This window comes from Cydia pomonella, chromosome 7 (assembly GCF_033807575.1).
Source record: "Cydia pomonella isolate Wapato2018A chromosome 7, ilCydPomo1, whole genome shotgun sequence".
In the NCBI taxonomy this organism is placed as follows: domain Eukaryota; kingdom Metazoa; phylum Arthropoda; class Insecta; order Lepidoptera; family Tortricidae; genus Cydia; species Cydia pomonella.
The window spans coordinates 6,297,915-6,323,642 of record NC_084709.1 but is presented as its reverse complement, the minus strand read 5'-3'; the positions used below and the strand labels follow the sequence as shown (position 1 = coordinate 6,323,642).

Below are 25,728 nucleotides of genomic sequence, written 5' to 3'. Positions count from 1 at the left end.
CACAGATGCTTTGTATGGAATCATTTCATGTCCATGGTATATTAAAATAGAGATATAAGTGACAATATTGCATTAAACATGCTAATTCACTGCTGGACTGACGGATGGGCGAAGACGTTTGCCAGACGGAAACCAACACTTACCGCGATCGGAACGGAATATTGAGACGGAAAACTGTACACACACTTTTACACTATTGCACTGTTCTCACATATTAAAAGGGAGCGTAAAACAACGTAATTAAAGCAATAAAGTCAAGAAAAATACGACCCTGACTTACGTGGCCGAGCAATTTACAGCGCCCTCTGCAAATTGATTTTTGACATGTCACGTCAACGACGTTGCGTTTACGAAGTCTGTTAAATTTAAAGCGGCTATTACACGAATTTATTTACTCTTTCTGTGAAGTGTTTAATTTGTTTTTCACTTCACATGTTAGTTTCATCTCTTTCCTTAATAGGAAAAACGAATCTAATGCACAACGCAATAAAATAAACTACACAGAGCTAATCAGTATAGTTTTAAAACATAAAGCGGTTTTTGAGTTAGAAGTTAGACCAAGCTAAGTTGGCAGCGATTTGGATAGCTCATGGCTTAGACTGTGCTATCACTGCCAAAGAGCATATAATCACTAATCACTGCTATCAAAATCGCAGCTAAATTAGCTTGGTCAATGACAATGACAACAAACCAAGACGTGAGTAGTAGTATTTATTTATTTTATTATTTAGGTCGGAAAACAGTGATACGAAAAAAGAGCCAAAAATATGTATACACTACCTTAAAATATGGGCTATAAAGTCGTGTATACATATTTTTGGCACTTTATTCGTATCGATATTTTCAGACGTGACCGTACTACAGTTTATTTCGCATTTATAAAACGACCTAGGGTTCCATGCTCAACTTACGGTACTCCACACGGTAGCCCAAAGAGTAGTATAATATACATATAATATATATAACAGTAGCTTCTTGGATGGTCTTGTGGGACGCCAATATTTCGGGTTGTCTGTGGAAGACATGAAATATGGCGGCAATTTTAAAATTATAGTGGCACATTATTATTATTGATGCAATTTTAGTCGGTGATCTACTTCTATTTATATTTTCCTGGATGCGTATAATGTAGAAAACAAGACAGAGATTTTTGCACGTACGTATCAAATAATTATAATGTTAGGGTTATTTATTTATAACTCAGGCAACAAGGCTCATATTACAAATCGTCTAGTCTGGTCTAGTCTTGTGTCGGATTCGGCAGTTTGCCCTAGAACCTCCGAAACACGACACTCTTCGGCCAGAAGCAAAGAGCATATAATCACTACGTGCCAGAAGTCGGTGAGATTCCGGGCTTTGAGGATGCTAATAATATGTATATTTAATATGCTAAAAATGTTCTTAATATTCCTAGCCCGAGCAAGCAATATTAAAAGCATTAAAATCGCAAAGGAGTTGGGATAATTTTTACTGTAATTTAACTTACAATACCTACTCTTCTAAAAAAAACCGTACCGGTCCAGATTGCGCGAGGCTTTTGGCGGTCATTGGCGGTCGGAGCCCCGGAAGCTGGTTACTGGCTACATGCCCATCCTTCACCTGATACTGGTACTTTCTTGGATCCGACCTCCCTTAGACTGGTGACTGGTTTGCGACTCGGGGGTTACTACCGTAACCCTGTACATACGTATACGTACATACCTGTACGTCACACATACGCTCTTGTGGCACGGACGTGGATCGACTGGGACACCGTGGATTATCTTATCAAAGTCGTTTTTCAAGACATGCGTCGCTTAATGACATAATCCGTCGGTCTCTTGCCACCATCAATGTGCCTGCTCTTTTTGAGCCGACTGGCACTATCAGGGGTGATGGCAAGAGACCTGATGACCTCATCATCTGATGATCCCCTTAGTTCCTTGGAGCTTGGGACGGATGTTGGTGTGGGATGCTACCTGCGTAGATACACTGGCACCGTCCCACCTTCAACGGACTAATGTAAAAGCGGGCGGAGGGGTGGAAAGCGCCAAAATTTTGAAACGTAATAAATATAAGAGCTTCAGTAGAGAGTACCATTTTATACCATTTTTACCACAGAGTTTCAATGCGTACAAGTCTTTTTGCTAAAATCGCGAAGCGTCTGATTGATTGAGGATTGACGTAACTAGTGACCGAAGAGCTGGCGGCCTCCTCGCACAACGTATCAGCATTGCGATACGAGGAAATGCTGACAGCATCCTTGGTACAATGCGTGAAGGGCCTATTTTAGATTTAAATATATATATATGTATATTGTCATAAAATATAAATATGTATATTGTCACCTAGTACCCATCCGCTAGGTTGATCTGTGATGACTGCCCCCATATATTTATTTACTTATTTAGAATTATTTATTTAGGATTTCGCTGCCGTCACATGGTTGTGAGGTGAAAAATTTATTCACTATTTTCTTTCTTCTAGTAGTAACGAAACGGCCAAGCCACATATTTTGAATAAGGTGTAGAGTTTGTGAAGTCAGGACTTGTATATTTCGAAACTTGGCTCTATAATAACTTTTTGCCAGTCCGAGCCTTATGGTTTCGTCTTGGCAACATTTTACATAAAAATGTTTTTGATGGGAATTCACTTTTTTTTGTAAGTCACTTATGATAATCTTACATCCCCTAATTTAAAGGGTTGGGGGTGATTTACTATTTAAAATCCTGAAATACGTATCTGGCGGCATATTTTGTACCTGTTTTTTTACTGATTCCCCATACAAACTTCAACCCCTTTTTTCCCTAATGCCCTTTTCCTCCCCCTTTTCACTATTACGGGGTGATTTTGGGGTTGAAAAGGTTAAAGAGGTTTAGCGGTTATTCATTCCCCATACAAAATTCCTTTTTCCTTTTGTTGGGGTACATCTTTTGTATTGCATTTTTGATGTTTGTAAGACAGTTTCGTTTCTAAATAAATAAAAACAACTTTTCTCCAAGTTTTTGTTTTTTTTTGTTGTTTGTGTATTAATACTATCCTACATACCATTTTTCAATTTCAGCTCCCTAGAACTTCAGGAAGGACCTAAGGGTTTTGATGATCATCAGTGAGTGAGTCAGTGCCGAAATCTGGGTTTTTAAAATATGAATATAATCTAAAGTATGAGAGCTATGCAATTAATGCAATTGACTATTTTTATGCTTAATAATTCCACTATCGACATTATATCCTGAGAATTTAGTTTATCTGGGATAATCCAAACCCAAGTATGAGTGTTCAAAAAAATTACGAAGCCCTCGAGAAAGGGTAGGTAGTGCCCTTGCGCTTCGGTTTGCTCGTCTTGGCGGGGTTACTACCGTACCCCCAGATTTTTTGTTAAATATCTGCAAGGAAGAATGAAACAAAATCTTTTTTCAAAATTCAAACTGTATTCAATGACATTTCAAATCAATGATTTAGTCGAAAACAAAGTTTTAACAAGAATCTGCGTAAGTTCAGGTTTGATTGGATAAAGCCACATAATAGTAAAATAAAATAGTATGTTTTAAGTGAAAATTAAATTGTATTTAAATAAATTATAAAAATAATCCAAATGTAGGTGAGGATGGTATGTTTGTATGTTTGTTTCTTTCTCCAATCAAGGACGCAGGACACAGTCTAGCAGGTCTACACTTAACACTACTACAACACTTCTCTCGCTCAGCAATATAAAAGTATTCAAACTGATCACATGTTCATATGGCAGTCCCATGGAACTCCATGCACTTAACGTACCACAGCTTCAGAAATATATGACATTTCAAACAATCAGCTCACAAGTGCTATTACAATTTATTAACACTATATAATTAAAAAAGCGAATTTGATTCATTCTCACAACAATCGAGCGGCAGCATTCTTGCGTCTCGTAGCTAAATGTCACATATTGCCTTCAACTTCATCTTATACAAAAGGATCGATTCATTCTTAATTAATGAGATGTGGGTTTTCCATCGTTGGTAAAATGCAAATAAACAATCACATAACAGACTAGTTTCCGAATAACTCCTTCGAAAATAGAATATTTTACAATATTGCAAAGGATAGGCCTCGAAAGTAATTACACAAGTAAGCTCAAATTTCAATTGACGGATTTTATAAATCCAAACATAATAATAAATCTGCGTTGATATTTAGTAGAACGGTATAACTATCTCAATATTAATACGTCGTTTAAAGACCGCGCGGGGTCCGAGCGGGCCTCCGCACCGCCAAAATAAACTCACAATACTCTATCGATAAAAACTATTCAGTCGTTTTTATTTATTCATAAAAATATATCTTTAAAAGGCTCAAATAAAACTGTTTACAGCTCTATAAGTACCGTTCACATGGTTGCGATCGGACGTATCACTGGAGAGTATCCGTTGGCACAGTGTCTCTGACGCCCCGAGCGACACCTGCGTGTTCTAGCAACATCTACTCTAGCGCCGCGCCGCGCCAATCACGGCAATACATTCATCGAGAACTAGACGCCGGGTATTCTATTTACGTACATTTTGCCAAACTCAAATTTAGAATTCCATCAGTTAATCGAAAAGGAATTCTAACGTTCGGCTTTATACGCTACGATATCTGTACTCTGCGTCTAATATGAACGACGAAACGTTAATAAAATTTGATTTAAGTAAAACTCGCCTACATAGAAAAGATTTCAAGAAATATGTGGCCTAGAAGGAACAGCTTTACTACGAATTGTATGAACGTTTTGACGCCCGTTCACGAAAAAACAAATTTCAAGACTATCCAGCGAAATCGGGAGAAGTCCACCTGTCAATCTGTCGCGTAACGACTGAAGCTTATTATGCAAATACAATTTTGCGGCTTACAGAATAACAGATCGGCGGTCAGATTATTCGCTGGATGACAATCTAAACTCGTCTAATCCTTTTTAAAGTGCAGCATGGACCGTGCCGAGGTTTCAAATTTCAAGGTTATAATCTGAATTTTCAATTGACATCTGCACCAGGATCAGCCTTACTAAATCAACTCGAAACAATGATATCTCAGGATCTAACACCGAGCTATTAGAGGTTCGACGAGTTTTAATCGTCCACCGACTCAACGTAATCACTGCCAGCGACCCGAGCGGGTTCTCTGTTCGTGTTATTGGCTGCGCTCGTCACGCACGGGCCTCGCCGGCAGGGAGCGCGTTAGGAGTATTGCGGGCACGGCACGACATGAGAGCCCCGGGGCGCTAGTGCGCCAGCGCGTCCTGCATGCGGCGGCGCAGCAGCTGGCTGTCGGCGGGCGGCGACAGGCCGAGCGGCGCGGGCGCGCGGCACGGCCGGCCCGGCGCGGCGGGCTGGCACGACTTGCTGCAGCGTAGCGGCGCGCTCGGCTCCAGGTACGAGTAGTTCATCGAGAAGTGCTGCTGGATCACGCGGTTCACCGCCATCGCCGACTCCGCGAAGTTGGACAGGTTGCGCGCCGACATGTTGCTGTGAGCAAACGGAAACGTACTGTAAATATACGGTATCATTCATAAACCTCTGACGGATCTAAAATGCCGTATAATCGTTTGTTCTTATTTATCACCAACAGAACTAAAGGTTTGCTAAGTTCTATGGATAAGGGGGATAAAGTTTTAATTATGAAATACCTATTTAATATTACTAGTGTTTGATGCATGTCAGGTAACATAAATCAAAATATTCTGCTTCAGTGCTGGCGAAAGCTACAAAAAACACCGTTCCGCGCCTTCCGCCTTCCATAGTAATAAGTTTGGATGGGAGCTCACCGTTTAATGTTGATGGGCGTCTGCAGCGGCGGGTAGCGGTCGGCGCGCAGCTCGGCGCCGGCGCGGCGCAGCCAGGCGTGCTGCAGCACGCGCTCGGCGCTCAGCCGGCGCCGCGCCTCGCGCACCAGCAGCTGCCGGATCAGGTCCTTGGCCTCGGAGCTGATGTGCGCCCACTCCTCCTCGGGGAACGTGTAGCGCCCCTCCTACAATACAACAACATACTTACTCATTTCAATGAATTTTGCAGCTAATCAGATGTGAATACGTAAGTTGCAGTTTGCAGTTAACCAGATATCTTGCAACAGTACACTTGGGAGGCGCATGGCCTAATTTTTATAAAAGCGATTAAAATTTGTCCTTCCGATACAGAAAATAAACTAGGCCTCAATGAGACAGTCCAGTTTCCTCCCGAGATTTCCTTCACCGAAGAACGACTTGTATACATCAAATAGTGCTTCATACACGAGTTCTAAGGGGCTCTAAAGAGTCGGTTGCACTAAACCAACTGTCGCCATTAAAGCATCTAAGAAAAAGGTTCATCAGTCCGCTAATTGTGGTTGGCCCGAAATCTGACAGCCGCACAGTAGCATATATATGTGATGTGCCAACCTGTATGGAAGTGAAGAGGAGGTCCTGGCAGGCGCGGCAGTTCTCGCCGCGCTCCCAGCCGCAGTCGGCGCCGCAGTCCGCGCGGAAGGGCGGGTAGCCGCACAGCAGGATGTAGGCGATGACGCCGAGCGACCACAGGTCGCAGCGCTTGTCGTAGTGCGTCGCCGCCGAACCCGCGAACAGCGACACCACCTCGGGGGCCATGAATTCCGCGCTGCCCACCTGAGGACAAAATATATCATCATGAATATATTTCATTAAGTTTTTGTTGCTAAGTAGAGGCAAGTAATCTTGGGCGCAATAACACTACGTCGATTCGCCAAATTAAACAATATCGGTTGCCTGGCAGCCCCACACTCGACTACCTACTGCAATTGCACCTTCTGAGTGAAATAACAAATGAGGGTACAAATTCATATATTATGACGGATTTTCCCCTACCTACTCCTCGTACCTGCTGCTACTTCTACAACGGCTGTCTACCTTATCTATGCCTATCCGAACGGCCTACAAAGAAGTAATCGTTTAACACCTTTACTGGGGTATTAGGTCCAAAGACCACATGCAAAGTATGCTTTATTACGAGTTACTAATTGCCTCAGCAAAGGTGTTAAACGATTATTTATAAACCTTATTAAAATGTGATATGGTCCATTATTGGTCCCATAATGGTGATAAGTGCTTTACTTTCCTTCTATTACAAAGAGTTTAACTTGTGATACGAGTCATTTATTATTTCTTTAACATAACGTGCTAAAGAATTGGAATGGTCCGATATTAGCTACCATTGCACTTCATAATATGAAGACAAAACAAAAGGACCTGACCTTCTACGCGCAAGAATCTCAAACAAGAATAATATTATGCAGATAATGCTACTATATATTAAAATAAGAATCCAAGTAAACTGAAATGTACTTCATAATCACTGCTCATTCTCATATTACTTTATTTTTATCATTTATCACCACCATAAAAGCGTCAGAAAAAAACTCGTTAAAAAGACTTCATTGTTATGTGACTAAAATAAATTTTATTAATATATATGTTGGTATTTTATTGATCGATACATATTTATTTATGCAAAATGAAAAGTTCGTCACGATATACAAAACATTCGATACGCACTTAGTCACATGTTATATCCATTTCAATACTTTAGTAATCATAGCAATGTGTGAGAATTTCAATTCAATCATGCAATATGTATATTTTAGTTATTATTGTCAAGCGATAAAAACAATATTAGGACTTCACATCATGGCGTCTATGCGACAAAGGGAAGGGTTTGAGTTTAGCAGTATATGTTCAGTAAGCTGCAGAGATAACTGACCCCCCTTCATAGAAACTTGTTCGTCAGTTCTTTATCTCTGCAGTTTAATGTACTATTTTTTAATTTCGTTTCGAGCCGTGTTAAGAAATTGAAACGGTTTACTTATTCATAGGGAAATCTTAAGTTATTTATCCATTAATATTGTTTATTGTTATATAAAATAATATATCGCAAGGATAAGATAGATTTATAGCACACAATGTAGATACGGGGTTTTTCAAACCGTAATAAACAATACGCCTCTATATCTGATAATATACTGGAAACAACATTATGCAACGGTCAAATTATGTTTTTTTCTCAATTTGCTTATTTATTGAACCTAAGGGTAATTTAATAATAATTTAGTGTGATATCTGTACTGCCTCATCTTGACTGCGTTCTGAACGACGAAGGTTCGTGACCGATCAATATTAAACAAGTTTTATTAGCAACTTTCCAAAACTGTATTGCATTTAATAATATAGTGTTGATTATTTTAAAGGAAGTATTAAATTAAGGCTATAATTATTTTGCAAGTCAGACTAAAGTAGCTTCGTTTACATTTTAAATTAGTTACCTATACCGTGAAATCAAATTGCGAACAAACGAATAACTTAATGAAGTATTAGCTAGCGTAATTTAACATAAATCCTGGTATTTGATGCTTTTTGTGTTACAAATCTTGTTTGTAGGCGTAATGGAACAAAAAATCGTGTCCGCATGAAAAAAAACTGTTTGAACGATCTGTTACGGTGTAGTAAACTTGATTACGCATTACGACCCAGTCAAAAAAAGCTAGAATAATGTATAAAAAAATAGCTTACATGCGAGACCCAAGAGACGTCATAGTCGACCTATTTTCAGGTAAGATGACCATTGTAGACTTTAACTCGTTCTAATAAAAGTGAGGAATGGTCAGAGGTAACTGTATCGTCGATCGCATAGTACTCACCGGTGTCATGAGCTGCGGCGTGGCCAGCGGCCCCGCGAGGCTGGACGTGAAGCTGATCCCGCTGCCGAGATCAAAGTCGCAGATCTTCACGGGGCACAGCCGGTCCGTGTGCACGCACAGGATGTTCTCCGGCTTGAGGTCGCGGTGCGCCACGCCCTTGCCGTGCAGGAAGTGTAGGGCGTTCGCGATCTCGCGGACGATCTCGGCCGCCTGCGGCTCCGAGAAGTAGTGGTGCTCTTGGATGCGGGATAGGAGCTGGCCACCGTTGATCTGCGACAATCGAAACGGAAGGTAAGATGATGGATACCATTTTGTGGCCTATTCGATAAAAAGGAACAAATGCCGTCAACACAGTGCAACCTCGGAGGCTCTGAGAAACTTGACTATCTTTAGTGTTTATTATGGCTTCTGCTGAAAACATTTATTTCCGACATAGGTTACAAAATAATGTTTTAAGTAACTTTGGAAAGGTAGGTAGATAATTTACTCGTAAAACAGTAATTAGGTATCGTCCGTAGGTTTTTGCGTCAATGCAACGCAAGTCTATTATTCTAGTCGTGTGACATTTAAAGTATGACAAGTGACATACCTATATAAAGAAATAGTAATGTTTTTTTTTACAAGGGGGCAAAGTTGTTGTTTAACCGCTAGTGCTAATATTGATATCCGAGCAAGGGAAAGATTCCAAAATTGAACCAAGAGCGTAGCGAGTTAAACAAACTTTGCTCCCGTGTGAAACAACAATTTTCAGCATACAAACGCGAGGAAAACATCAACTAACATTACAAATCAAATGCAAATTAACATGATTAATTCAAAATCATCACTTAAAGTCCATTCAATCAGCCAACACGAGCAAACAGCTCAAAGTTTTTGAAACATCAAGAGTCTTTACCCTATTTCTTGAAAGTTACCAGTATACATGATTACATTTAAAACTAAATTTGTACAAGTGTATTTAATTCTGTTTCTCAAAGAGATGCTTACTACAAGGCGGTTTTATTAAGCTTTTTTTACTGCTGCAAAAAGAAAATGATTAGAACATTTAAATACATAACAACACAATACATGTAACAATATACATTTACATTTTACATAACATAACTAACGCGTAAAAATAGTGTCATCTTAATGGTTGATTAATTATACATATAACATTTAGTTGTAAATGTTATAATTTGTAAATATTATTAGTTATTTAATCTTATTATGTAAATATTTAATGTAATCCTGACTTGTAAAACAACGATTTTACCAATAAATAAATCAATCAAAATCAATCAATCAACATGAAACAGAAACTTGTGAAAAATGTTGAAATACAAGCGTTACCCTATAGTAACCCTAATATGGTAATGGTGTATCTTGTAATACACACTTGTAATACAAGGCTTGTATTTTTTGAGAAACAGGGCCCAGGTGTGCTGAAAATATTATTACCTAATGTTCTTCTTATCTCTTCTGAAATCTACATATGAATGTTTTGTATAGGAAGACGAGTAAAGAAATATAAGACTCGTCAACACAACACATAAAAGTAGGTATTATTGCAAAAACTAAATAATCTCTCATTTCCATATTCTACCTAACTTTATTTTTAAAAGCAATTCAGTTGATCCGCACTCGCTGACACGGACTTCTGGTTGTTTACGTTCGATATGTTAAGCTTGACGTATATCGCCATTACCCAACAGTTTTTTTTTATGTTTATGTAGAAAAATGTCGCAACTGACGAGTAAGTACTGTCCCATTTAAAATTTTAAATACCCGATTAAAACAATAAGCCAGCGAGTTAAGCACCGAGAGCGCCCCAAATAAAATACATTATACCGATTATACGCTTCGATGTTAGTCTAACGTTCCGATTGGACCTTATGTGCGGTATGATTGGATTCGGATTTGAACTTCCCGAGCATATGTCACAACACTGTTATCATTCAGTTGATGCATTAACATTAAATCTATGCAATGTTGTGATCTATAATGTGGTCAACTGATTCAAATGTGAAAACGTGATCTGCGACCGCGTGACTACAAGTGTATTCGCAGCAAAACAGGGTTATTATTTGTGCCTACTGATGTGATAGGATAAGGACAATAAAGGCTTAGAAAGAACGTTAAATATTCTGCGAAGTAACTAATACTATCATGTTAATTTAGAAACACAAAATAATGATGTATAACATATTTTGAAATGTGACATCCTTAAGTTAGTTAGGATATTTATCAGTCTTTAGTCAAATGTTATTTTAAATTTCATTTTGAATGTTATGCATGATTTAGGCTAAGTTTATTTTCTTGTATAAAATTTTGCATGATACTTGTATCTTATAAAAGCAAATAAAGAAACAGAATAGAACAGAATAAAAAAGAGTCGCCATCATGAAACGAAGCGGCATGACATACTACATTTTTTCTTTCCAGTATAATTGGTTTTTTTGTGCTGGCAACGCCACGCCACCTACCTACCTTAATTGCTATAACTGAGTAGATTAAGATACACGTCACGTGGTAAGCCATGATTCTTTACAACGCGGTCCACGGGTTTATCGCGTAGAACAGGAACACATAACGAGTAAAGATAAGGTGCCAAACAAATAGGCCGATTACGCCGAAACAGGTAGTTATTTCATCTAAAAGTCCTCTCATGGCTTTACGAGATGTTTAAGGTTATCGCAGACATAGTAAAGAAAGACAGATCGTTAATGGAAACCGCTGGCTACTGCATAATTCTGCCACTAACCGGATTTAAACATTGTATCGAGAACGGATTTATTTGCAGTCGTTGCAGTTTGCAGGCGGTAACAAGATAGCTCGCTGGTAGCATTTAGACTTCAAGTTAAAATAAGTAACTCCAGGCAGGCACTAAATGTTCCTCGAAAGTTTAAAGCGAAACATTGCCGCTACACGTTATTGTGGCTTCAGCGGTTTTGAAACATGTTCACGTTAAATTTCATATGAGCAAAAAATATATTTATAGCCTTGGAACAATACTAGTAACTCTGCGAGATGTACTTATCTGGAGCACGACAATAATAAATTAATTTCATAATTTAATTAGTATTGCGGTAGTCGGGTTAGTGGTCAACGACATATCTGTTTCCTCAATGCTTGTAGATAACACGCACCATAACAAAGTGAGTAATTGTTTACATAGGTACTATAGTATAATATAGGTACAGTTTGTGTCTTTAGTTTACCGCTAAACTATAACAATAAGTTGAATTAACAGAATTCTGAATGTCAATATTGCGAATACCGATATCTGAACAATTCATTGTTATATATTATATAGGATACGCGTGTTTATCCATATGGCGCGACTGTTTCGTTGAGTCATTGCTAAAAGCGGCAAATATCTACGATGTGTTATCACCGAATATCTTATATCTTATTATATGACATCAATACAAAAAGACAAACACATCTAATCTTACATATTCATGAATCCGTGACACGTCAAAATAAATAGGAAACAATGAGAATACTTTATCATTACATCAGTGACTAAATATTTCGTCAGTTAACTTGAAAATAACGCGCTCGAAACGGTAGCTTTACCAACGGAGTACATACAGGTACTACTGCATGACTAATATAGTGGAAAATGAAAAATTCCGAACAGCTGTGTCATAAAAACAGTTTTGAACCTAAAACGGCGTTGCCAAAGTAGTGAACTTTTAGTTGAAAATTGATTACATTCATGTTACTAACCAACTATACCTGCCCTGCCTATAATGGTGGTAAAAGTACCTACATGGTTTCGTGATGTAACTGCGAGAGAAAGTTTAAGGCTTGCACATTCGGCAAACAAGGACCAATGACCGTCTATAATAACTTGCTATAGGTTACTTACCTACAGCTATTTCTAAATAAAACAAATCTGTAGTGTAGTGGGTATATTAATTTAAATTGTAGTGCGTGTATGATTTACAAGTAACAGTTCCAAAGTAACCACTAAACAGACAATGGGAAGCGTGTCGGGTCACAGTTATCTGATATTTTCATCTGCACAAAAAGAGTTTCGCTTTACGATGCACTTGTATTCTGGCAATCAGATAGAAATATGATATCTATATAAACTAAGTAAAGCGAGTTATATGTCACAAGTAACAGATCTTTCCTTTATTGTGCACTCATTTAGCATCGGTCAAAACGATAAAATCATGACAGGTTTTCCACAAAACGATAAATCTTCTAATTCTATCTTACAACGCGTCTTACGGATGAGTACAACAGCTATAGTGCCCAGAATCCAGAAGAAACCATTAAAAAACTTAAGGGTGTTTCAAGTCACTACACTTACCTTCTCAAAGACAAGGTAAAACTTGTCGGTGTCCTCAAAGAATTCAATGAGCTGGATTATGTTTGGGTGTCCCTGGCAGTAGTGGAAGGTCTCCACCTCGCGGAACACCCGGGCGCGGGCGTGCCCCGGCACTTTGTCGATGATCTTCACAGCGAACTCCTGCCCAGTGTAGATGTTCACGCATGTCTGCACCGAGGCGTACGCACCCTCGCCCAATACCTCGCCCGTGAGCTTGTAAAGGTCTGGAACAAGTTATTTTCTGTTAAATAAATAAATATGCGGATGTGATCCTAAAAGTGCCTCGTCTTTCCAAATTGATATTCCACTATTACCTTCATAACATCTAATCTATATCGTCCCCGTCTAGTCCCCGTATCCGGTAGGTATTAAGATGGCTAGGATAGGTAAATCAAAAGCCAAGTTAAAAAACCTGTTTTCTTTGGCGCTTGTTGTTTTTTCTCCGACCTAAGCTAAAATAATTATAAATAAACATGTCTTGTTGGTAATAAATACCATTATACTTCCTCAGCTACGTACGCTCATGTCAATAAACTTCCTATTTCTTACTCTTTGATTAAAGATCCTAGTTTCTATGTTCTACAACTTCTACGTTACATAAAAGTTGTAATACTTTTGGATACGATACCAAATGCTCAACTACAATAAAAGTGGACTGGCGGAAACGTACAAACGGACATAGAAACAGAAAGCGATGGTTGTGCAATTTGCATCATACATCGAATCCTAATAGAAACTATGGTTCAATAACCTAACTAAGGTCATTTGAAGGGATTTTTAAAACGCCTTGAACGTTAAACTGTAATTTACTAAAGATCACGTTGAACACCCATTTTGTCAATGTAAATACGGAAACTGTTAACAATCTGGTCATTATTCACGCTCACCTTGACACGATTTAATAGACCTAATAAAATTGTTGACAGAATTCGACGCGTCGATATCGATACCTATTGATAATTTCCTACTTTATGATTAGTGCTTGAGTCATGGTGATCCTGTCTGGCGAAGGCGGTAATGACACCATATACTTTTTTTTGACTATCACATGACTCAAGCTACCATTTGAATATTAACTATGATGACTATAAGAAGCCAGACGAATTTATGCCGTACTACTACGACAGCAAAGTTCAGAGTGATTTTTGTCGGTTCACCTTGAAAGTGTTGCGACATTAAGGCTTCCGGAGCTATTCTATAATACTAGCTACGAAAATTTAGATATTAGTAGTCGCCCTCTTTTGTTGAAAGAACCTAGTTCAATCGCTTAAAGGTGCGTCCAAGTCTATACTCTATACTTAACTAAAAGTAAACAAAATCTGCCCTCAAATGGCTCCTTAAGCCTGTTGAGGGTAGATGAAAACATTACATGATCAAATAATGTACGTTAAAGTCAGGTTGTTCAGTGACAGATCCAGGCGGTTTTGTATTTGGTTGGTTAACCAATAAATGTTATAACTACCCGAAAATGTTAAAATTGTTTGTTTACTTTCGTTTAAATACCTAAAGATACAGAGTATAGCGAATGCGCTCATTAGTTAACTGTAGATTGCGTACTTTTTGCGAACCTTGATGAGTTGCGCAATTAGCGCACAATGTGAAGCAGAATTAATACTCGCTCATGGCACATTTGCTAGATTAAGAAGCAGCTCAAAAAAAATTGCGAATGGTTTGCGGCTGTACCTTGGAAACACGATGTGACCACCGAGCTTCCAGAGCGCTTCTTCCTTCGGCGCTTCCTTCGCGCCTCCTCCTTGCGCCGTTGCAGGTCCTCGCTGTCAGGTATGGGAACAGGGGCCGACGGCTCCGACCCTCGCGGACTCTCGTCGGATTCGCGCTCGCTCGACGACTGACTGCTGCAACGGCCTACGCCTGCAGGCAAAGGAAAAAAAATCTTAGAAAATAGAAAGCCTAAAATGTAAGCACTTTAAAGTAAATTAAGTGACTTACTACAAGTGATATTTTAATAAAAGTTGTATTATAAGAATCCATATTGCCAACAATGAAATGGTATTGTATAGACACAATTACTCAGACAGTGCGCAGGTGTAAATTTTAGGTCATGAGGCGGCCTTATGAGCATTTAAGCCAACGAATGCATGCAAAATGAGAACGCGGGTTAGAATTCGTATGTGCCTACTTCATTTTCTACTGCACGAAGCGTGCGTAATGGGCGAAGATAAGAAGTGAACATCAAGGAGAAACGAGGATGTAAAAACAACGGAAGATTAATTATCGCGGGGTCGAGGTGAGACGCTGCACATTTAAAAGCTCCACGATCCCCAAAGAGGTCTTAAATCAGAAGTGAAATAAGTACTTTTTACATTATATACTCACAGTTAACATTCCATACGAAAGTGTTTTGCTTATTTCAGGGTGATGTAAAATATTTTTAGCCAAGTACTTCTGTTTTGCCAGTCACGTTAATTAACATTCGCAAATAAATTAACGCGGTTGACAAAATAAAATTTTAAATTAGGTCTTTTAAAAAACTTTTCTATAGAAACTGTCTCCACCTCTAAAGGACGGTGACCTGTCAGTCCAACTGAATTAAGAATTCCCTTGTTTTTCTGCAGTGCATGAATAACGAGGCATCATGCATGCTGCATCGGTACAATGGCGACGATCGACAGCTCTCACTCAACGCGTATGTGGTGCCAGCTATTGTTGCAACGTTTTCACAGTGCTGGCTTGCTTTTGTAATACCGACAGTTTAACATTGTTTTGAATAGATGAACTTTCGAAAACGTCAGGCTTCAAGTAAGTCAGTTAAGAACATAATGGTTCTGAAGTTTGAGCACTCTTTCGTGGAATCCATCCTGAATGTTCGGTTCCAAGATTGTTGTAGTAAAATGATAAAAAATCTTTACCCATTCAAGAGTTAATTCATATGTCGTTGGTATGTTCGTAGCTCTAGATGAACTAGACGTGGATAATTTCGCTAAGTCCAATGCTCTAGTTTCAAAAACGATCTGCTCTTAAAAACCTATAACGACTTATTACTTCCGTTTAAAAAAATACGTGGGTGTCCACCGTCACCCATATCCCAGTTGGCAGTCTCACAAGCAGGCCTTTCATCAGCCACGTGGCATGGCAGTCATCGATATCAATAATCTGTCGAGCAAGCTGAGTTGGCAAACAGTCGCGGTTCAACGACCGCCGCACCCGCGCTGCGCGTACGCCGCGCCCGCGTTACGTAGCGAGGTCGTGGTGGGAATGGCGACGGAGGTTCCTGATGCCGTCATCTGATAGTTATAGCTGGAGTCATTGGTAACGTTGGATTAACAGCTGATTAAATACAAGTTACGCTTACCAATGTTATTTAAAATGACACAATACGAGATGCTACAATACCTGATCGAATTATGCTTTTTGAACAAAACTAGTCTCTAAAGTGACTTCAACGATATAATATAAGATACTATTCTTGATCGAGATTATGCTATTGGAATGGAACTTAGTAATCTTGTTTGTGTGCGGTAGTTGTTTCTTTGGTGTTAGAGCTACTATATCACAGGAGTTATCTGCGATATGGTCAATAGGGAATAGGGACAGAACAAAGTAACACGAATATTGAATATTACTGGTCGTGTAACTAGAAAAAAATAACAAAAAAAAGCGAAACTGAACTACAGAGAGATGTTAGAATAATTACATGCTGTTCGTGCGGTTTAGTGATAAAAGCGAAACTTAGCAACCAATTACAAGCAATGAGGTCATCGAAGGGCGTACTTAGCTACTCAGAGCTAGGTAGAGCAGGGCTATTCGACAGTTTCCCGAGCATTTTCCTCGGATAGACCAGTATTGTGTGACTTCCAATTATGTATAGTTTTTAAGGATATCGTGATCACAATTGTATTGGTTTGCGTGAAGTGATATAATACGGTAGGCTATGGCAATATCAGACAACAGTGCGCAATAGCGAGCGATTGTAACAATAAGACACGCCCACGCACACACAATCGCCCGTTTCAACAGAGCTTCCTGTCTGAATAACTACATTAAATAATATTGCCATTTGTGCTTGTTTACAATAATGAACGGTTCTATTTAATTTTCATAGTCCCCGGAGCCGAGACGCAATCAAAACTTATACAAGAGCAAAAAACCGAATGATAATGATTCTTATCGTTCGATTGCGTCATGTGTACCTAATTTTGATCTCGGAATGAGCTCTTTTCTTAACATGTTTGATATAGGTATTTATTTCCAGTTCGTCGTTAAACCAAACAGTTTACTAACAACTGTGATTGATGATACTAAATACGCATAAACAAGTAAAACAATCATTAAACGCATGAAAACGAAACAAGTCAAACAAGTTTTATCAGCGCACGAAGCTTCAGGAGGGATGAAACTGCTACTTGTTTTTTATTTTGTTTGTTTAACCGGGCTGGCCTAGTGGTTAGTGAGTGACCCTCCCTATGAAACCGATGGTTCCGGGTTCGAATCTCGGTAAGAGCATTTATTTGTGTAAAGAACACAGATATTTGTTCTGGAGTCTTGGGTGTTTTCTATGTATATAACTATGTATTTATCTATAAGCTTGGCTTATTCTGGGGCTAAGTTGATCTGTGTGCGGGTTCGAATCCCGGTAAGAGCAGTCTTGGGTGTTTTTATGTATATAACTATGTATTTATCTATAAACATATATATATCGTCGCCTAGTACCCATAGTATAAAGCTTTCCTTATTCTGGAGCTAATAGGTTGATCTGTGTAAGATTGTCCACAAATATTTATTTATTTATTGTTTTTTCAGAAGTGTCGCGTGGAGATCGCGTGTCACGCGACACCACGCGGCCGTGCCAGCACACCGGGCAACGTGGCCAGTTGTTACGTAAATCTTTAATAAACTGTGTTGCCAATTACAAATTAAAACAAAAAGGGCTAGAAGAGAGTGGACTATGCGTTGCTAAAAAAACCTCGGTCGCCAGAAATTACGAAGTCCATAGCAAGTCTTTATTTTCTGCTTTGTAGATGGGATCACTAGTGACTAGACGCAACTAGTCAATCAAAGTACGCTGAGAAGTGCACTTCGGGGAGAGGCTTCCATATAATCTACAAGATAAGGACAACGAACGATCATGATGCTTTACAGCTGACATGACAACATTGGCGATGAACAGCTGCCCTATTGGATATGTATGGTATACCTGATATAAGTATATGTGAACACCGAAATACACCATATGCGGGATAATTGTCCACACGTATCGCAAATCGGCCGGGCCATTGTTAACCGGCGAACTGAATCCGAACTAACGGAATGGAAAGGGCGGAAAGGCGAACGATTCGCATTGATTCGTTTAAATTTATGTTCAATGGTCAGCGAACAATACCCATAAAACGCTGTTAAAATGCACAGTCAGTATTGTTTAGTAAAGGCCATGATCTTTTTTAATAAAATCACTTGAGATTAATGATATGGTAAGTATCGCTACATTTTACGTTCTTTTTAAGACATCCAAAAAAGGTCCGCCAATATGATTATGTAAACTGACCCAGTCACTATTCAAATGAATATGCGTTATGTCATTAGAAGCGCCGGTCATCCTGCTTATTCAATTCATGCGGGTGAGGCCTTAGAACTTAGCAATTTCAATACAAACAATAATTACAATACAAAGCTACTAGAGGAATTAATGAAATGCGTCACGCGACTTTGTAATATAAATTAGGTTAGTCAAGATTAAACCACACGATTTATCAAAATAACGAGTAGCAGTCACTTCAAATTTTGATACGTTTCAAATATCTAAGCTTGCACACTGGTCCTGGAAACGTGTTCGATACAAAGTAAACTAATAATGTCGTCGTGCCCTAAGCCTACGGATTTCTATACTTTCTAATCTGGTTGCTGGCATTTACGCTTGGGCACGACTCAGTTGCCGAACGCAGGCCCATTATACTTTTATTGTACCCTTAAGCAGACAGAAACAATCACTTTCTAATTGGATGCAATGAAGTTTACAATACAATTGAAACAAAAGAGCTTATTTCGCTGTATCATTGTCACGTATGCAGTAATTTCCTTGTTTGTGCTTCAGAATAACGACGAGACAAAAGTTTGAATAGGCATAGGGTCGGTGTACAAAGCCAATGAGAGACTGTTGGTCCTGTCATCATTTGCCATCAGTTGAGACCAGGGTGATTTTCTGGAAGGTTCGCAAAAAAAACATTTTCCCAGAAAGTGTTCTACAATTCTTCGGTATGAACTTTTCGCAGGATTAAAACACATTGATATTGATACAAACGTAAAGTCGGAAAGGAACTTAGCTTATGCTGAGAATGCTGAGGTTATTAGAGTTTAGATTAGAGAAATAGAAGTTTAAAATAAATTGCCTTCTGGAGCGGCTACTAAACAGCTAAGATCTCAGTGAAACTCCAATGATGCCGTTTGGAAGTAGCAAGTATAGCCTGCATACTAAACTACTTTCACTACTAACAGATTTAGCCCCCATGTAGGCAGTTAATAAAGATAACGCATAAAATACTCCTTTACATCAAGGTACCCATTTCGAGAGCCCTTATATAGTAAGGACCGGTGTCGACACGCAACACCAAACTGCGGCGTAGTGAATAAAATATTCACTTCAGCCATATTTGTGGAAGCTTGAACTAATAAAACAATAACTAATAAACCAGATTACGGTTTTTTTTGTTTATATTCTCCTTTTTTTGTAAGCCTGTTAAAGAGGCATCATAAATATATCGTAGTTCCACCATAGTAGGTGGACCGAACGTGATAAGGATATAAAAATACATTGGCTACTGGCTACTTACATAAATTATAACTCTTCGTTTAACGTTGTCAGGTAAAATAAAAACAAGATCCGAACGGTCAGGTTTTAAATACAGGTTCCTATACGAAATTTAAATTTGGAAACGTAAATATGGTGGTGCGAGGGTTGTCTAAAAATAGCCAAAACCCTATGCAACTTCATTCGGGACGAAAATCGATTTGCAGCAGCAACGCGCAATAAGGGGAGGGGAGGGAGGGAGAGGTATTACGCCGGAACACGAAGGAGTCACGGTCAAGGTTACTCGATTTAACTCAGCTGATAGACACGAATGACTGCTTTCCAATCACCATTACTGAAATGGAAAAATATTAATCTGTGACCGAGGCACATGGCATTGTATCTACGAGAAAACAATTTAAACTCACGTGTCGCGAATTTAAACACACGTTTAATTATTATAAAATCAAATAGCTACGTTACGCTGCGTATATGTATCGTCAAGAGCAAACTAAACGAATTACTTTGTTCAAATGTCCATAGGAAAAGACCCGTTTTCATTTTCTGCTCTTGAGTTTACTTATAATTATTTTTAAACCTCCACCCCATTTTAAGCGCGATTAGCCGATTAAAGAACCTTTCGTCGATCACAATCACAGAGTGAAATTTCTAAATCTATAATAAACCTAGGATGTATGAAAGCGTGTAGACTAGACATGCGCAAAATAGCCGTCGAGGTCACCTCTGGAAATTCACTCTCGGTGAGCTTATCTCATATGGGTAGGTAGGTCCCTATTACATAAGCTAAAACGCAGTAGGTAATGTTTTGTTTTATTCGCTGACCTTGACAATGAACGCTGCGGCGTCACGCTTGGGAGCCACTGTTGTTGTGGAAACGATAGGTACCTACCTCAGTAAGGGGGAACACTAATGGAATTGTGTTAAATTTTCAACGCATTCTTTCACAATTCGATTCACGCGAAAACAATGAAATCTTATCTGAGATGGAAACACCGTTAATAATTGAACAACTTCATTTCGACATTAGTACTTATGAAGAAATTTCTATAATTTCCCATTCAGAAAGCAATTTGATTTCTGTATTGTTTGTCTACACCGTGTTTTTTTTTTTAATTTCCGTTAATTTCGAAGTTAAATAACTTTGTCAAAGTCACACCGGTATTCTAATTCACTCCATTTCGGAGATAAGGTAGAAGTACTAGTGCTCGACGCTGCACTAGTCACCGACATGAGCACTTTATTTCATGGAAATATAGGTTAAATTAGAACAACGAAGATTTTTCTGTATTCGAACTTAATCCTTGTCACTTTGACATAAAGTGCTCATGTCGAGTACTTGTGCAGCGTCGAGCACTAGTACTTCTATTCTACCTTACTCAATATTTTATTTTAATCTGATAAGGCTCATACGAGCGTGTACACTTGCACATTTGGGTGAATCAGCTTTCAGAAGTCTGATTTCGTGTCTCTAGACAAATCAATTACTTATAGCAAGGTAAAATCGATTTTTCAAAAACCATGTTGATTTTTTACTTTTTTGTTTAGACGCGCATTCTTAGATCCATTAGTATTTAACATTAAAATTATCAACTTGATCAGATAAAAGTTACAATTAGTACGGTAACACAGCAGAAGAAAAAAGTTTGCTTCCATACAAAATGGTGTGTACCTGATTTTCTTTGCTAGGGAGTCTAGGGATACGAAATGAGTAGGGTGGTCCTTATTTCTCCCATATAAGGACCACCCTAGAAATGAGTGTTGTAAAAGTTGATTCCCAAATTTACTACTAAACGTTAGTATTATCTCGGACGATCGATGTTCGAAACGACATTGATATGCCACAGTACACAACATTTAATTACTATAAAAATGGTTTAAAAAAAATTAAAATTAACTATGCCATTTAGTTTTCTTAAACGTATTTTACAATCAAACAGGGTGTAGGACATGACGTTCCGTAGATTCACGCGGTTTCGTGAAAAACATCGGCTAATAGCATAGTTATATCTACTATAAAATCTTATTTAGGGCGAGAACGGGAAACGAGCAAAAATGGCAAATAGTTCGATGTTTCGAATGTTTTGTTCCGATGCGTGCTTTTACAAACGTTGGTATTCTCTACTCGAATATTGGTGTTAATTTAGTCAAAAAGAACTATTCTGGATAAATCAGTTTTTTAAGCCAGCCAAGTTAAACAAGGGCATATCATACGTGCCCTTTTATAGAATTGAGGCTAACATTAAAAGTTGCTTTGAACCTGGAATGACAAAAGAGAGAAGAAGATAAGATTAGGATAATGTTTGGAATTGAGCACATTTATATATTATACTCGTATATCTGCAGCCCAATTTACTGGACATCATTGAGTAAGTTCAAACTTGCGAAGGTTAGATAAAATACGATACTCTTAGGCAGCAATAAAGTTTTCAGAGGACTCTCATGTTATTTTGCATACATAGTCAAATTTCGCTTCAATTCTCTTTCCGTTTAAAAACCATGCCCTCCAATACAATCGCGTGTTTATTACTTTTAAGAGATACATTTTTACACATGGTTTTTGGTGAGTCAAAATTTTTGTTGGTGGTTACTAACAACTGCTAACAATTGCTAACCGCTAACAGTTATGCGAAAAGATGATTCAGCAAAATAATGTATTCGTAATTACATACTCGTATTATAGTGCATGTATTAGGTTGGTTATCTTATTATACGTAGGTATATCTGATCGGTCAACGTCCGCTAGAAGAACGGCGAACCTTGACATTTGCAACGGTTAAATTGCACAACTAGCGTGCACTGAACGTTAAAGGTGCCTATTAGGCACCGAAGAGCATTTTCTGGCTACCTTCGATATCACGTCTCAAACATGTTTGGTTAGGTTGGAAAGGATAATACCAGTATCCTTGATAACAGTATTGTCGCTGGGTCTTAAGCCACCAACTGAACAGTCAAATATCATCATGGAACGTGAACGTCTGTATCTTTTTTGTTGTTTATTACTAGAGAACGACTCGCATGAGGTTGAGGCTGCATCTCTTGTCTTATTCTTTACTAGGAAAAGTCTAGCAGGTACTGCTTGAATATTTGGACAAATACGAACAAGTGAAGTGAGTTAGCGGTTAGAAGGAGGAAGGTTACTATGGAGATCGTCCACTATCGGTTCCGAAGAATATACCCGGATAGCCGACCACAGTGTGGTCTAGATAAGACTACAATATCTTTCCTACTACAGATCTTCAGAGAAGGCATTTTATTATTCTTTCCTACCTTCACAAAGCTATTGAATAGTAATCATCGTCAGTTAATAGAACTAACCTTACACAACAATAGAAGTAGCCATAAAACCAATACAAGTGAACATAGGCAGACGGTCACACTTCATAGGTAAGTAATAAAGTTACTTTGAATGATGGACAAATGCGAAATTAGCTACGTGCTACGTAACTTCAAGCTTGTCTGGGGTCAGAACTGACAGGCCAATTCTAGTTTTAGTTATTAAATTTGTTTCCAATATGATACTGATCTGTCAGTATCCAAACAAAAGTAACATTTCTTTAACCAAAAATTTCCAAATCATTATCATATTGGAAACAGATCTATTAACTAAAACTAGAATTGGCCTGTGAGATGAGTGTCATCGTAAATAATAAGAGTTCTAGAAAAAATAATGAAGTAAACCAAATGTGGATGTGCTAAAAGCCGCCGATAACAAATTTCAAAGATAAGGTGTAATGAAATATCGATATAATTGATAGGGGTTAACTAAGATAAAACACAATTTAATCAGATTGCCGATACCAACGGTTTTTCAGCAATGGATAAAATAGAGAATAAGGGGTTAGAAATTTATGGTGGAGTTAAAGGTATATAGCAAAGTAATTAATTCATTTATATTAAATTGAGGCTTTTCCGGAGTTAAAAGAACATGGCTAATACACGTACGAACGCGGACTATCAATATTAATTTATAATATTTAATCATGTCAATGTATTGGTTAATGTTTATCCCATCTTTCACTTCGGGATTGTAACAAATATGAAATATGAAGGTTGTAAAAAAGTGGACAAAGTCGGATTGACTGATAGACAAGGTAAGGTAGTTAAGTTCTAAGATGGTTAACCAACAAAGCAACAGACAGGTATGAAATAAAGATAACGTAACGCCGAATGGAAGTAGGTAGTAGGTACCTAAATCTTCTATAAAGCAAACGAAATATCATGGAACCATGATGATACGTGTAACGTCCACTGTTTTTAAAATATCCAACCTAAATGGAGGGTAGTTTCCTACAAGACTCTCGTAATATGAACGCGCGGTGTTTTGTAAGCATCAAGCCCAATTAATCTAAACGTGAGATGGTGCTATGGCAACAGCAAGAGGCTCAATTACGCAGTTGAACACAAAAGCCGGTCGGGCATATCAGATGATTGTGTTGTATACATACACACACATCACACACACATGACTACCAAGTACACGACACCGGTCAATGAGAAAACAAACAATGGAATATTGAATTATCTACTCACCGCTATCTACACTTTCTTCTGAAATTTTCTTCACCATCCTGATGGCTGCCTGATGCGTTGACACAGCAATATTGAAAAATAACGAGTAGGTGTACTACTCTTGAAAAGCCGCTTTCAAACTTGGTGCGGCCGCCTTCTCGATGTGAAATCGGGACGACAGTAAATTAAATGCGAAGATAAATAAATTTAAAGCACCACAATCGAGAAGGATTTGCGGATAGTGTGCCGAAAGGTATAAACAAACACTGCTAGAAGGCGGAATTAAAAAAAAACTGCTGATGTGGTTAGCGATCCATTCTATACACGCCCGCCCGTCCGATGTTCTGAAATCCAACTGATTCAGATTGAGTGGGTAGGGGCCGCGGAGCCGGCTCGACGCGCAGTTGTTCCCCGCGCGCCCTTCGCTTCCCCCGATCGCTGCGTCGTTCGCGTACCCTCTTCATCCGCGCGCATGCGTTCTCGCTCGCACTCCGCTGACGTGTTTATATTTTTTATCGTTTATTTTTTCACCAAAATGCTCACCATCTTCAGAGAATATGGTGTGATAGTAACGTCTTCCTGTTTGAGAATATTATAACAGACCAGATGTTATTCGGTAGCTAACTAGCAATACCTACCTAGCTGTGTAGTACAAATCTAAGGACATCTATTTGGTAATGGTCGAATCTATAGTTATGTATTACAATATAACCATATCCCGCCTATACCAATTTTAAAACTGATACCTTGTTGATTTGTAAAGGATGTAGATATCTATTGTATCACATTGCATCAGTTGCTAGTGTTGCTACGTTATTTCGTGACTCAACTGAACGTCACTTAATTATTAATCATAAGATTCGTGAGAGTTTGAAATTACTAATAATAATCTAAAAGGTCAATTTGAATGCTACATGTTAGTGTATTACTAACAGTAAACCACTTAACTGAACATTGGACGATCTTATCTCATCAAGTTTTACGAATGGCCAGTTAACAGTGGTAAAGAGATGATTTTACTTCACTGATATCGCTTTGCCTATAACATCAAATATTAAATATAGACAAGACATATATATGTCATATTACTCATATCATAACGCCAGATGACAAAACAATTCAGTTTATTACTTATGGATAATTATTTTTATCCATCAAAACAATATCTTCAAACATATTGCATCATTCGGACTTTAAAGGACACGTAAACGTAACTAATCGTTTAGAATCTAGATTACGATTGTATATATGAATTTATATCCAACAAAGAATAATAAAAACATAGACAGCTACATGTGCTATCATCAGGAAATGTAATCGTTAAAAAATACTTACAAGACATGCCCAGTAGAGTAACGGATTATCGAATAATAGTAAAAGTCGCCCATTGAAACTATTAGCTTCTTTCCGAATAATTTGCAGTCCTTCAAGCATCACTTCATCTCCCAGTTGTTTGTTATGTTTTTTAGTGTTACAGGGTTATGGTGTTACGCAA

At 38.4% G+C, this 25,728-nt stretch overlaps 2 protein-coding genes across 2 annotated transcripts in view; both read right to left on the bottom strand.

The window, feature by feature from the left end:
* The window catches only part of LOC133519684 (protein transport protein Sec24A), a 28,497-nt gene extending 28,172 nt beyond the window's left edge, over positions 1-325 (bottom strand). The window contains exon 1 of the mRNA XM_061853737.1: positions 144-325. The gene's annotated coding sequence lies outside the window, so the exon portion shown is untranslated. The remainder of the gene's footprint in view (positions 1-143) is intronic.
* A 3,926-nt stretch (positions 326-4,251) lies between these two features.
* On the bottom strand, positions 4,252-24,619 carry LOC133519672 (MAP kinase-interacting serine/threonine-protein kinase 1). Its single transcript, XM_061853726.1, has 7 exons — positions 24,255-24,619; positions 14,645-14,833; positions 12,944-13,185; positions 8,638-8,907; positions 6,371-6,592; positions 5,762-5,964; positions 4,252-5,462 (listed from the first exon to the last, which is right to left on the bottom strand). Exons 1-7 carry the CDS (start codon positions 24,289-24,291, stop codon positions 5,219-5,221), a joined length of 1,407 nt encoding a protein of 468 aa, XP_061709710.1. The 5' UTR covers positions 24,292-24,619; the 3' UTR covers positions 4,252-5,218.
* Positions 24,620-25,728: the final 1,109 nt, after the last annotated feature.

Excerpts from the sequence above, each read along its gene's own strand:
- LOC133519672 (XM_061853726.1), bottom strand. The coding sequence starts at position 24,291 with ATGGTGAAGAAAATTTCAGAAGAAAGTGTAGATAGCG. Across the intron at positions 6,593-8,637 it reads CGCCGCAGCTCATGACACCG|GTGGGCAGCGCGGAATTCAT; the intron begins GTGAGTACTATG and ends TTTTGTCCTCAG. Across the intron at positions 5,463-5,761 it reads ACGCCCATCAACATTAAACG|CAACATGTCGGCGCGCAACC; the intron begins GTGAGCTCCCAT and ends GTTTGCTCACAG.